This window comes from Pieris napi, chromosome 9 (genome assembly GCF_905475465.1).
Source record: "Pieris napi chromosome 9, ilPieNapi1.2, whole genome shotgun sequence".
In the NCBI taxonomy this organism is placed as follows: Eukaryota; Metazoa; Arthropoda; class Insecta; order Lepidoptera; family Pieridae; genus Pieris; species Pieris napi.
The window spans coordinates 8,962,127-8,976,999 of record NC_062242.1 but is presented as its reverse complement, the minus strand read 5'-3'; the positions used below and the strand labels follow the sequence as shown (position 1 = coordinate 8,976,999).

Sequence of the window (14,873 nt, the reverse complement as noted above, 5' to 3'; positions counted from 1 at the left end):
TAAAAGCCGTTATTTGAATGATTATTTATTCAATATTTTGTATGACATCATACATTATTAACCCTGTAAGGGTCCACACATCAGACAAACTTTGGTTTACATTAATTATGTGACATTTATTCATATAGACACTAAACACACATAATTTATACTTATTCTACAAATTAAAGTCTCTTTATATATCTAAATTTTTTAAGATTCGAAACTGATGTAGTATATAATATGTATTGTTAATTAAAAAACATTTAAAATACATTTTCCTTACATAAGTTAGATTATTTACGAATTTATATTACTTACGAATAATTAAATGAAAATGGACGAAAAAAGTTTAGGTGTTTAACGGTTGGAAATATAAGCTGGCGACCATAGACAATTTTCACTTTCATAATATGGCAACAAGATTCGGTCCTGTCATCGCTGTCATAATACCAATTATGGCGGCGAATCGAAATACGAAATCCGCGGTAATCCACGAGTGAGCCCACCCTCGCAAAACACGGTGGTTTTCATATTTTTATTTTTACACTTTAAATACATTTTTTTATTATTTTATGTAGACAAGCATAGAAATCCAACCCAACCTGAACTTATTTTGTACCATTAGAAAAATCATTGGTCGATTTTTAACTGAATTTTAAAGGAATTTAAAAAATACTGATTACACTTCAAATTGAAGACTAGATCAGATTAAAGATTATATAATAATAATGATTAATAATCCTTAACATTTAATTGTTATAACATTAAAATATTATATCTAAATTTCTTGCCAGTGACATTACGTTTTAATATTCAAAAATATTTTAAGCAAAAAGATAAAATGCTAGGTAACGATCCTACCCGTATTTCTATAAATTAAAACTTTTGTACGTTTTTCTCCGAATCAAGACAAAAATATAGCAGATTTTATTAACTAACGGCCTATTATTAGTAAAAAATACTAACAATAAAATGTGATGTTTGTAACACAAGACAGGTTGCGAAGATATGTTGAATTATGTTAACATTTCAACATTAATTACATTACTAAGAAAAATCATGGTATCTCATTTTAAAGTAATCAATTAGAAGGAGATAGCATGACTTTATATATCATACAATAACGCTTGCTGACACATTTGATCAAAATTGTATCACCAAACCAAGTATTGGCCAACATTACATCCAAAGCACAGCAATTTTGGTCAAATGGCCAGTATTATAAATAGAACAAGCAAAAGATAACATCCATATAACCAACATATAGTTAAAACAATCTTCAAAAATATGCTGAACTTACAACCAGATTAAATTTAAAGCCATTTAAAATGCATTAACAAAGCAACACATGTAATAGAAATAATTCTGCATGTCTAATAAAAAAAGTAACTGCACTGTGGAAGACCCTTAATCAAAATTCTTTCTTGGAAAGTAATAAATCACTTCTATATGCAAACAGAAATATTATTAATCTTATTAAGCTGGCAACATTATGTTTTGTCACCACTATATCAAGTATTACTTATAATTCAACATTTAATAAGAAAAAAATTCGAGTATGAATTTGTTTGAGTAAAAAGTACTCAAAAATATCAAATTTTTGTCATGTTCATAGTTTGTCATGGAAACGGCTATAATATAAATTATGAATTTAAGTATTTGTCTAAAAGTAAAATACTATTGAATAAAGTATATGAATACCTCTTATGTATAGACATTTTCTTTTACGATAATTGCAGGTACTTGTAAATACTTTATGTGGGTAGGTAAAAATACAAAAAATATCATTTACCGTATAAGTAACGGAAATATTACATCCCTATTTAATTCAATTCTGAAAATTAGGAACAATTTCAAAACATGATTTTAAATACGTTTTTATACATATCTTTGTTCAAATCGTTTTTGTAAATATTGATTGTATGTAAATAAACAATATAGTCGTTGCGAGTGATTTTTATCACTCAATATTTCATTGTTTTAAAACTAAGTTGATTTCAGAAATCAATACATATATTTCACATTTCCTTGGTACGTCTAATTCACATTAACTTCTGGCATAAACTTTATTTTACGAAGACAAAAAGAGAGACCCATTACAACTTGTCACACACATCGATTGAGTGGTATAAAATTTTTCCTTTCGAGTCTAAAACAGCTTTTAAGTCTTTTGCACTGAAGTCCCATCGGTCATTGCCCACCAAATATTATCTATATAAAACTTGAACCGCTATTTTTGGCTCAGCTTGGCCAAGTTTGGACTAGGCCAGAACCGGCCGACTGAGATCTCGGTTTAAACACTGTTAAACTATTGCTTTAAAACAAACACTAGTTTCACTAGCAACTTAGATGATTGTAGTTATAGATCTTTTCACTTGACCAATGCTAGAACACTTCTTGATTTTACACTGCACTTATTAACTTCACATTTCACTTGTTACGATAGATCATATGCTATTTCCTCATTGGGGCGTGGGCCCCTCCAGCTATTCGTGCAGACCTGGCCGCTTTGTGTACGCAACGCAGCGGCAAATAACACCATAGACAAGGTACCACAAGACTTAGAAGAGTAATGCCGATCCATCTGAAAATATACTCAGTTGCTTTTTATACTAACATTGGTCTAAAGTCAATATGATTTTACTACATTACATTATGAACCACATTAATAAAGGAATTTAATAATAACTACTGTAGGGAAAAATCTAAAATAATTGTATGTTTCAACGGTTGATCAATTGAAAAATACAATTATTCAATTAAGATTAGGATTTTATTGGTCTTTTTCATGCTTTTTTTTTTTATTCTTTTTATTTTAACTCTCAAGATGTTAATTTTATATCAAATAAGAATTTATACCATAAATAATATTTATTATTATTGCATGCGATATTGTAAGACTTCTGTCTATTACACTAACAAGTATCTTACTAAGCATGTAAAACCATGCTTTAGTAGCTGCTGGTTACGCACATTTTAAGAATGTTCCCAAAAATAGAAATAAATGCCTTTTATACTAATTTATGAAGTATTATAAAATGTTAACCTCTTAGCGCAGTTTTCGTCTGGTCCGGTGCAAGCGCAGGGATGCATCGCGAAGTCACCTTCTGAATCCGACATACAGTGGTACAGCATGCACTGAAAAGTAGATTTGTACTATGTATGTCTATGCTGTTATTGATCAGGTATGGGAAGGATATACCTTTTTTAATTGTCATTAATAACCGTATTTAAAAAAATTGTGGGAATTAATAATAGTAATATGATTCTCCAAAGCTTTCTAGTATGTGTACTAAATGTCGTATTTGTGGTTTGTACACACATTTCTTTGATACTAAATCGTAGCGAGATGATTCTGGTATCTTCCAATATTTTTTTTTCAGTAAGGGAGCGTTCAAGTATTACGTAACAAATTTGGGGGGGGGGGGGGGGTCCTTTTGTAAAACGTTACGATGCGGGGCGGGGATTGAATTACGCGTTATTGTTAATATTATTTTCGACTTTCCAGTACTTTACACCACATAATGTTAACTGTTACCTATAAAGAGACACTAGGTGGTCACGAAACGTTTTATTATACTTGGGTACAGAAAAACGTTACGGCGCGTTACACAGGGGAAATTTAAAAAAAAAAATTGCGTAATACTTGAACGCCCCTTTAACGGTAATCGAAGTCGGTTTAATTTTTGCTTTCTTTGTAGGCTTTTAGGTGATCGATATCAGCATTTTTAATTAATAATGCGTTTTCAGGGTATCTACTCCGTCTTCTGGGCATTAAACCTAAAATTTTTGTTTGAAAAAAATTGGTAGAAGGTAAGATAAGCTGTTAAGTTTCCTCAAAGCTGCAGATTTTTCTCTTCTCTTTTTCTTACCAGTCTTACACAACACATATATATTTTATATAAAAAAATATTTAAAAATAAAACTAATTTTACCTGAGCACATTGTATACAGCTGACGCGATCGACGCAAGTTTTGAAGCAATCGGGGGCGTATTCACACGCACCGTTTCTATTGGCGCTCTCAAGATACCACTCGTGACAGTGTCTGCAATTTATTATATACTCAATAAATGTTTCTGTACATAAAAAAACTTGTATTAATAATTGTAATAGTCAAATAGTATGTGACCTCTATATAAATAAATGTATGGTTTAAAAAAAAAATTAAAAACTTTCCAAATACTAATACTATTGAATTATATACAATTTTCAAAAGGTTAGGAATTAAAAAATCTTAACTATGTATAGGCAAATGTATGTATGACATTTTATGTTGAATCATTTACAATTATTGCACATAGTAAAATATACAAATAGTCGAAGAAATTAATCTAAATATAAATAAAAGACGTGTTAATTATACCACTAATAACTCAAGATCGGCTGGAACGATGTTAGTTATCTCTTTTTTGGTGGATTTCGCTCCGAATAGCATAATAAGTAATTAAATATCGGATAAGTTATAGAATAACAAGAAATTAATTAATTAATTTTACGAATGCAAACAGCATGTGGTGCAATCTGTTGACAAAACTACGCATATAAATAAAATTATCGCACAGATAACAAAATAAATGGTACTTAGTTAATCTTGTAATATATTATGTACACAATTTAACATTTACTTCATAATGAAATCATTTCTAAGACGGCTGACCTGAGAAAGGTTTTTTTGGAGAAAAATAAAATTGTATGTAGCTACTAAAAAGGTTAGCTAAAATCATATTAAGGCGAAAAGAAGTTCGCGGGGGCAGCTAGTACATAATTATAACTAAAATATATAGTAAAGTAAGTAGAAGTCTTTTAAATCTACTCGTATACATAATGCCAGATTGTCAGAAAAAAAAACAGAAATGTGTGGTCCGTGTAGTAACCAGAGTCATTTCCATAATTATTATTAATAAAGGCCAGGCAATATCTATCAATTTACCTGCACTTAAGTCTAGCTTGAAACGTCTCGGCAGGTTTCTTATCAGGCAAAGGTGGAGGCCCGCTGTAACTGCATTTCTTTATAGATCCTGAAAAAAGAACACATTTCTAAAATAAATCAGTTTTTGGATAGCAAAGTTTTAGCTTCTATTATAGTTAAGTTATTATTTTATTTATTTCTTTGTAAAAACCCAATCAATCTATTTTTTTTTTTAATTGGACAATTCACGCCAATTGACCTAGTCCCATGCTAAGCTGGTGAAGCTTGTGTTATGGGTACTAGGCAACGGATATACATACATATTATACATAGATAGACCTAACATATATAAATACATATTTAAACAGCTAAAGCACCTAAAGCATTTGGTGTTGTGCTTAGGTCAAGCACAACACCAAATGCTCATCACATCGATACTTGTCTCAGCCGGGAATCGAACCTGTGACCCATGGATTCGCAGTCAGGGATACTAACCACTAGACCAATGAGCCGTCATAATATAAACATTGTTAATTTAAAATATAATTTCATACCAACAATAACACATTTTTTGTGTTTTTCTGAAATCAATGTAGTTTTTGAAGTCAAATATCTACAGTTGGCGTTCAAAGTAAAAATAGGGTACGTAATGGTTATTAAATTTAAAAAACAGCGCCATTTCTCATTCTTTAATCTTTTTTATATAGACATATTGTTGAATTTTAAAAATGTTACTTTTTCATATTATTTGAGTTATATATATTAGGAATACTTTGAGTAGATATATTAATTACCAGAATCTCTCTTCATCAATGCCGGCTTGGTGTTAGGCGAGGATTTCTCTGAAGTAATAATACCACCAGATCCCACTTGCGGATACGTATACTCGTGAACCTAATAGGGGAATAAGTTATACATTTAAAAACAACATACAGTATGAAATTTGCTTTTTAATTATGAAATTAATTTTGTTTACAATTAACAATATATATGTATTTAGTGTTTGTATTTCGTAAATAATACTCACGGCAGAAAGTTGTACGTAAGGGCATCTATCCGAGTCGTCCTCAACGACTTTGTCCGCGAATTGAGACTCGTATTGTTTCAGAGATTCTGAAAATAAAAAATGGAAAATTATTGATTTTATTCATATTGAAAGGCACTTTAATATGCAATTACAATTGCATATTCATAATCCACTAAGCGGGGTACACAGTTACTTTTTAATGTGACTTGACTATAAAAGCTACAAAGAAAAAAAAAGGGTGCGTGTACTTATTGTACGCGTGTAAGAAGTTATACTTCTTTGGCATTATTCAAAATAGTTTTTGATTGCATGAAAATAATTAATTACAATTAAATAATCAAAGACTGGAAAAGGAGTCATTATAGTCAATAGAGTTCAGTTTATATTTGAAAAATTAAATAAATAAATATTATTATTCTCTTACATTAAGTGTAACATAAATTCTGTTATTATTCGAATGTTGTTTTTAAATTATGTCCAATGCCGTAGCATCTTCCGTGGGCAAGTTCATTCTGTTAATTTTGTGTCACGGTGCGCGCGCATCGTAAAATTTCACTCTCATTAATTTTTCATAACGCGCCTTAAGAAGTATAACTTCAAAAAACCTGTTGACAATTAACAACATTCCAGTTTCATCTAGCATGTTACCTGATAAAGGGTGTCTTGGAAGAGTAATAGCTGATAGAATAGGCGTTTGTAGATCGTCATTTCGTCGAACACGACTGGCTGTAGAGTTTTCAGAGCTGGAACGCGAGTCCGTTGGAAGATTCAGACACTGGAAACATAAATTGAAAATGAAAACACTTTCAAACCCTCAATTTTTTTTCTACTAATCTGGAGAGTTACAATTTTCATAATAAAAAAATATAATAAATATTATCTTTATTTTTTTTAAATAGACCTACCTCAAATATATTATTTTCTTCGTCATCATCTTTTCGTTCTAGATTTCGTTGTTTGTAAGAATAGTGTGATGGCCACGAGCCGCCCAGACCTGAAAAGGAGAAATTGAAATTTTAAACTCAGCAGCCGGTTGTAACCCAACAAAAAACATATATTTTTTTCTGTAAATACACTTACGCCCGAACCCAATAATCAATCCACAATCAATGTTTAAAAACATTTTGAGATCAGACCGTGATAGTCGATAGATCTCCTATCGGCATCCCAATAACCAAACCCTACGAAGACATTTTTGGCGACGGATAAAATGCTCTTTGTCGTTCCATTTTACCTAGTTTTCAGTCATATTTAATAATCAATGTAAACCAAATAAAGTAAATAAAACCGTACAAATAACATTAAAATATACATGTGTATGTTTAAAACGTAACAAACAGTTTTTATTATTGTTTAAAGGTCTATCCACAGACATCGATACGACCTCCCATGGATAGCTCGTATCGACAGATGGCTATTACAATCCGTCGATTGGTTATTGGCACACTTGTTACAACATTTGGATTAAGATTACTATCACAGACGGTGGATTATGGATTGAGATAGGTTAATCGTCGAATTTTTGTGCCTGTATACCATATTTCAGGCGACAGTTTACCACTATGTAATTCAAATTTATGAATGTATGTATAACTCACCGTGTAGGAATCCAGTATACGGTAGAAGGGAAGCAAAAGAAAGCACATTAGATAAATTAGTTCACGTCTAAGCGTATTAAACATTTTTAATCCATACAAGCTATTTATGATACTCTGGTAGAGATATGGAGTAATTTCAAAGGACCAAAATAAACTTAAATGTAGTTTTTAGTTAAAATATACATTCCATTAACTTGTATATTATAGTTTAACGGTATGAAATGAAATAAAATCTAATATATAAAATTCTCGTGTCGCAGTGTTTGTGGTTAAACTCCTCCAAAACGGCTTGACCGATTCTCATGAAATTCTGTGTGCATATTGGGTATAACTGAGAATCGGACAACATTTAATCTAAAAATGATAAACATGGCAAAACGACGTTTGCCGGATCAGCTAGTTAAATATAAATTTAGAAAATCATTATATATAATGTAACCAGTGTCGTAACTTTGACATTCATCATTTCTTATTCACATATTTATTTTCACTTCGTTGTACGCATTATAAAGAGAAAAGATTTGTATTTGTAACGAATAAACATTTATTTTTATCTATGAAAAACAAATGATAATAAAACTTTAATTAGGAGGACAACAGGTAGCCGTCAGAAATAATCCCTTGTTAGTGAATTATGTAAAACACTGGTATGGAATATTAAATCAACTGGGAGATTAAAAAATTACTATGTACTACTAATTATAACATACAAATCACGATAATTTCAGACAAGTAATTCTTAAAAAGTGATTTGAGAGAAGATAGCGTAAAGTATATTGATGGGAAGTATCTTCATAGCTTTATTGCGCAGATACTGAATTAATTCCGAAAAAGGAAGTGATGACTGATTTTTAAGGTCACATCTTTCAAGGAGAGTTCTTCTTGAGATTCTAAAGAAGAGTCGCGAGTAAACGTGATTTAACATACGAAAGTCATACTTAGCATATTGAGGAGTACTCTTCTGCTAAGTCTTTGATTTAGTTAAACGTTATTTTACACACACACACGGTTTTATTGTGTTTTTTTATATTATTTTTATTACTCTTTAATGTATTCTACGGTCTTCACATATTTAACTAATGTAAACGAAATATTGTAAACCTATTTTAAACGAGTGTGGAGTTTCTTGCCCATTCTTCTCCACACGAAACTACCTTTTGGAAGGGGCAACTAGAATCTTCTTTATATTTTATTTGACGTTCAAAAGTGCCATATTAGGTGGTCTAATTGAAATAAATGATTTGACTCTGAAATCTTAGCATCTTACCGTCTAACAATTCTTCTAGTGCGGTTCGTACGCCTTTATCGAAGGCCCTTGCATCTGCCGCCGTTTGAAAGGTGAGGCCGAAACGTTTCTCCTCAGTGAGCCAGTGGTGGAATGTTGGCATCACTTTGTGGTACTGGAAGTCTTTCTGTATCGTGCATTCGAGGACCACCTGAAAATTTAAAAAATATATTTTAATACTAATTCACGTTTTTTGTTGATTTTGAATTATATTAAATGTGTATGTGTATAACTTTATAAGGAGCGTAATAGACTATCTATTACAGTTTTATTTATTTATTAACACTTTGTTGTGTTACATATTTGGTACATATACAGATAACATAACTTAAGGACGCAATGGGCGGTCTTATCGCTGACATGCGACTACCAGGCAACCCTAGTAAGGAAAAATACTTAGGGTTAAGTACAAAAGTGCATAATTAATTGTAACAAATAAAATTACACATGTAAACTTACACAATTACAAAACAAATATATATATATACACACAGAGCATAGTGGCTAAGAGGTTTCGCAAATCGAATTCGATTCCTCGGAACGAAGATAAATGATAATACATAAATTTGTATATATGTATGTTGACCGACAGACCGCTGGGTCAAAGACGTACGTAAGAGCCCATAAAAGGTACTTCCGTGTAGCAATGCACTGGTCAAACACCTTTAGTAACCCTTAAGGCCGATTTACATTATCTTAGTGTTTAGGATAGTACTTTAGTTGAAACATGTAAACGCTACTTGCTTTAGTAAACGCTACGCTAAAGAACTTGCCTTTCAAGTTGTACTAAAGCACTCTCCTAAACACGAAGATAATGTAAATCGGCCTTTAGAGTAGACAACAGTTTGGCTATAAAGCATGCTAAACAACGTAACCATTTTTTAATCTATACATTTTGAGTTAGTCATGTCTTATGTAACGTTAATTTGATGTACGGCCCACGCGGTATAAGCGGAGGTCAGCCATTATTAATCAATTGGAACGGTTTTAAAGAGGGCCATTTTATACATACACGGGATATTCCGTAGACTTAAAGACTACGTTGAATGTTTTTTTATAGAACGGGGCAAACGGGCAGGAGGCTCACCTCATGTTAATTAATACAGCAGCCCATGACACTCAATGCCAGAGAGTGCGTTGCTGGCCTTTTAAGAATTGGTACGCTCTTTTCTTGAAAGACCCTAAGTCGAAATGGTTCGGAAATACTTCAGTGGGCAGCTTCCACATAGTGGTGGTGCGCGGCAAAAACTGCGTTGAAAAACGCTCAGTTGTGAAACGACGACATTACATTCTGGCTGGAGATGCGTTTGTGAAGAGCCTTAACTTACACTGGCTACTTTCGTTATATACCAACAATTTTACTCACATATAAATATATACATATATATGACTGGAAAGTAGATAGTTTTGTGACATTTTTTTTTTGTTGGCTGTCAAGTTGTAAGCCATTTTGGAATTTTAGCAAATACTCCTGATCATATTTTTTATGGTGTTAAATTACTCTAGTACTATTCAGTTAAGCCGCGATATAGTTTGTATTATTAGATATTACCAGTGTTGGTTTTTATTTGAGTAGGTACTAGAGGGATAGAGCAAGAGGCTTATACACTTTAAGATATGCTTAAAAAAATATTTAATTTGTATAAAAGTGTGTGTATTTTGTGTGAATCTTTCAAGGAATAAATGAGCCTTAATTATTATTACGTACTAGCCTTGTGGCTAGGATTTAGGAATCTATATGTTGATATATTCCAGTTTAAATAATTAAAAAACTGCTTGTTATGTTTTAAACATAGACATGTTTTTTATAATGTTATTTGTACGGTTTTATTTACTTTATTTGGTTTACATTGATTATCAAATATGAGTGAAAACTCGGTAAAATGGAACGACAAAGAGCATTTTATCCTTCGCCAAAAATGGATTGTCTTCGTAGGGTTTGGTCATTGGGATGCAGATAGGAGATCGATCGACTGTCACGGTCTGATCTCAGATGGTTTTCAATCTGAGATTGTGGATTGATTAATGGGTTCGGGCGATAATTGGTAACATAGAATCTCACCGTATTGTCGCTGATTCGTTTCCCGTGAATGTAATACTCGTAGGGCAACATTGGCGTCGGTGCGTCGCTGCTGCTCTCGCAGGCCGCATCGGGTATGCCTGTCATTCAATATAATATTAGCATAGTTCTTTAAGATTATTTTCATTCATTATTAAAATTCCATGACTCGTAGCATGCGTTATTTTTCTTTTAACTGTCGCTCATTATTTTGAAAAAGATTATTTTTTGTCAGCCTATAAATAATATAACTTGACAATGTGTTTTAAATGTAAAATTTTTTTTATTTATTAACACTTGTAATACAGAAATAGTAGTACAATTAAAATAATTAACTAAATACTGCAAATGGCGGCCTTGTCGCTTTCGAGCGATCTCTTCCAGGCAACCAATATCAGAAAAAGAAAAATTGAGGTAATGCGCGTCACTTCGACTTCTAGTGTTTCACGATCAAGCGCTTACGATATGAATTGTGGGCACATGTTCAAAGGCCGACATTAGGCCTTACATTTTTTTTTTATTTCTGACATAATTCTTTGACATTATTTAATTTATTTCTGTCACATTAAAATGTATTTTACCAGTAACGAAGTGTCCCGAGCGGCGGCCCACCATGACATCGGCGAGGCCACCGCCACTGAGCGCCACCCATCCGCCAGTGCCCTCGTCGCGACACATTACTTGCGCACGAACACGCACCACGCACACACTGAAACGTATAGTTACATCATCAACACTCTTTTATCATCATTGATATTCTGAAATGATCAAATGTTTCAATGCCAATTAACCATGCTAAACTTGATTATTAAAAATTGTATGTATTTATTTTGAAATTATACAACAACAACGTGCACATGTTATTAAACGCGTGTATGCGGTAAAGTGTAAACTTTAAATTATGAACATCAGGCCGCGAATTCTCAGCACACAGAATGATAGAGAGAAATATCTGCCCTGCGATTCTGTAACTCACTTTTCGAACTCACACAGCGGTTTTTGCATCGGCGGTCGCTCTCAAATCAGTCGTGAAGCAGTCATTTTATGATTTGGCATTCTGATAAACAATAAACTACAAGTTCCCACCTTTTCAGAATTCCAAATCATAAAATGACTGCTTCACGACTGATTTGAGAGCGACCGCCGATGCGAAAACCGCTGTGTGAGTTCGAAAAGTGAGTTACAGAATCGCAGGGCTGTACTTGACGTATATAATATATACGTCGAACGTAATATCAAAACGGTGTCACCCGTCCCATTATAAGGAGAGTCAGTTTTCATATTAACTTGTCTTTCTACAGGTATGAGAGCTTATTGATGAATGAACAAAAATCATCTTTAATAGCTTAGAACTATAGTGAAATTGTGGTGTAAGCTGAACAAATGACCGAAGATTGAAAATTCTCAGTACATTAACAGATAATTGTCTATACTATGTAGTTATTGTTGCAGCCATATGAAAGAATTAGGTGTAACGCGATGATAATATTTCGTACTTTGTTTAGCATATGACATTTATTGGCAGAAGTTTTGAACGCTTGCTATATTCTATTATTCACATATAATTTATGTCTATTACTACTTTTAGTGGCTTAGTTAGTATCACTGACAGCGTTAAACCAGCACAGCATTCGGTTCCAAACGAAATTATTTCGATATAGTAGGTATAGAAGACTGGCTTTTTGTAAAGGAATTATTGAAACATAATCCACATTAGTGGAATAAGAATATGCAATGCAGGATAAACAACATTTAATATATATAAAAGCAAAATGCAACTTAAGGTTAACATAACTACAAAGCTTTTAAGATATAAGTCAACAAAATTACTAGGACCACCAAAGCACCACCTTGCAGGTGTTAATGGACAGCGGTAATCACATAATTCTAATAACCTACTCGGTTGCCTCCTGTCTCATAAAAAAAAATCAACTTGTGCCATTCATACAAATATAACAAACTTAAACCAATGTATATTCTTTTGTTATATCTTATCAAGATTTTTTTTATTATAAAGAAATTAAAAACTTTATCTTATGATTATTTAGTAAAGGTTTTTAACTAAGCTTCTGTTTGTTTCACTCAAAAACGTCAGTTTTGATAATGTATATCTTCTATTTGATATTTTTATATCTGTATTCTTCGTTTGTTTAGTATTTCTTTTTAATTACATAAGATACACACAACTAATGGGCAAATTGATGGTCCATTTTTGGAAATAGAACAAGGTAAACAAGTTAAAGTGTTTATTAGGTCTACTTTAGTTTTATGTCTAGTAGCCTAACACAATTGCTGACACTAGAAATGAAAACCAGAAGGATGACCAGGGTATAGGTATGTGTAGTACCATTTATTGAATCTATATAATATGTAAGTCACAAGTCATAAGTGTCATAACTGTTTTTAGTTATTATGGCCTTATTTATTTTATAATTTTAAGAACAATACAATAAAAGTTATATATTGATTAATGCTTTAATTAAATATTTGGATGTTTTGTACTTGGTTTATTTCTAGCTCAAAAAAAAATACTCAATATATTTGAGCATTTTTAAACATTACCAATCTGCTTAGTTAGCTGCTGGTTCATAGTTCACAAACGGTCAAGTGCTGAGGCAATTTGACACTTCCTGTCTACTGTATTAAATAATTATCTAGTTGACTGTAGTCAAGAATAATAATTTATCATTGTAGAAGATAATTAATGATGACAAGAATTGAAATAAACACGATTTTTTTATTATTGCTTGTTCATGATTATATTTTTAAAGTGTGTTAAAAAAAAACCATTGTCGTAATTAAGTAAAGTATTTGTGTGAGATAGATCTAATTTTAATAAGATCCTATATAGAAAATATGTAAACGTCACAATTCGTAAGCTCCTACACTTTATCTTGACACTGTGTGCTATAATTTCGCGGAAAAAATAAATTTATATGTATTCAATCACTTAAATTGCAATTCGCATAAAGAACAGTTCATTCAGAAACAGCTTCATTCGAGCTGGCTTAGGATGACCCCGAAAGCTTCATGTACTTTACAATGAATGAAATAACACTCATTGATTATAGCTGTACAGGGTCATATAAGGGCGGCGGTCTTCTATGTTTCAAATTAATTTTATATTGTTGTAGGTGTTTTCTCGGGTTAGATAGCTTTGTTATAGCAATACAGAGGTGCTATAGGGGAAATAATTATCAATGGATAGGTTTAAGGGCCAAAAATGGCCGGGCAAGGGCCCTGCCTACTCCGCAGGGCGCGACATAGAACACGATAAATTGAATATTACAAGCAAAACTCACTTCTCAGATGCCTCGGTCATGATTCGACACGTCGAATATCCTAATTTCTACTCGCCACTTCACAGATTTCACCATTTTTATGACATAAATACATCAGATTTACTTGTGAACGAGTAATATTTCGGCCCTTTGTTGGGCCTCAATACGCGTGCGTCGATGACAGTCCGGGCGGGTTTTCAATGAATTCAGCGTGCTTGTGCGACAGGTGGCGCGGGAATCGTGCAATATCTCAAGGGACGCGATGCTATTGGTTGTTTCCAACACGCCTGCAATATCTACCAATCACAGCGCAGTATTCTAGAGTTTAGCCAATGACGTAGTTACTTGACCTAAGTTCACTGAACCGCGGTTTTTTAAAATTATTTGAATAATTCGACACTACACGAGGATTATGAGAGTTATGTTAAAACCAATTATCTTTTCTCAGTAAGGGTTTCTCGACAATTGTTTTCGTGATAAATTATTGCAAAATTTTATCTCAAAGATCCCGGAAGCGTATTTTACACCGGTATAGAATGCGAACGTAAAGTAGGTCAGATCGCATCCGAGGCTTCGAGGGTTACTGAATGAAACGGTTTGCAACGGGCCCCTCCGTTCATACAGCGCACCATTGAAAAATAAATAGGTCAAATCATTGCAGTGTGGCCCAATTTCGGGTCAGTTGCATGAGGCAGGGCCCTAGCACTTGGTTCTATAAATAGACGCTCTA

At 32.6% G+C, this 14,873-nt stretch overlaps 1 protein-coding gene across 3 annotated transcripts; it reads right to left on the bottom strand.

Moving 5' to 3' along the window:
• Window positions 1–12: 12 nt before the first annotated feature.
• On the bottom strand, window positions 13–14,365 carry LOC125052427 (sprouty-related, EVH1 domain-containing protein 1). 3 transcript variants are annotated; one of them, XM_047653271.1, is made up of 13 exons: window positions 14,165–14,365; window positions 11,444–11,571; window positions 10,866–10,963; window positions 8,786–8,954; window positions 7,519–7,530; window positions 6,826–6,914; window positions 6,569–6,695; window positions 5,921–6,006; window positions 5,688–5,787; window positions 4,915–5,002; window positions 3,918–4,029; window positions 3,029–3,120; window positions 13–2,566 (listed from the first exon to the last, which is right to left on the bottom strand). In XM_047653271.1, the coding sequence occupies exons 1-13, from the start codon at window positions 14,182–14,184 to the stop codon at window positions 2,437–2,439; spliced, it is 1,251 nt and encodes a 416-aa protein (XP_047509227.1). In that variant the 5' UTR covers window positions 14,185–14,365; the 3' UTR covers window positions 13–2,436. The 3 variants fall into 3 exon arrangements, with proteins under 3 accessions (XP_047509227.1, XP_047509230.1, XP_047509229.1); XM_047653274.1 differs by lacking the exon at window positions 7,519–7,530 and having other exon boundaries at window positions 6,826–6,863; XM_047653273.1 differs by lacking the exon at window positions 7,519–7,530 and having other exon boundaries at window positions 14,165–14,364.
• Window positions 14,366–14,873: the final 508 nt, after the last annotated feature.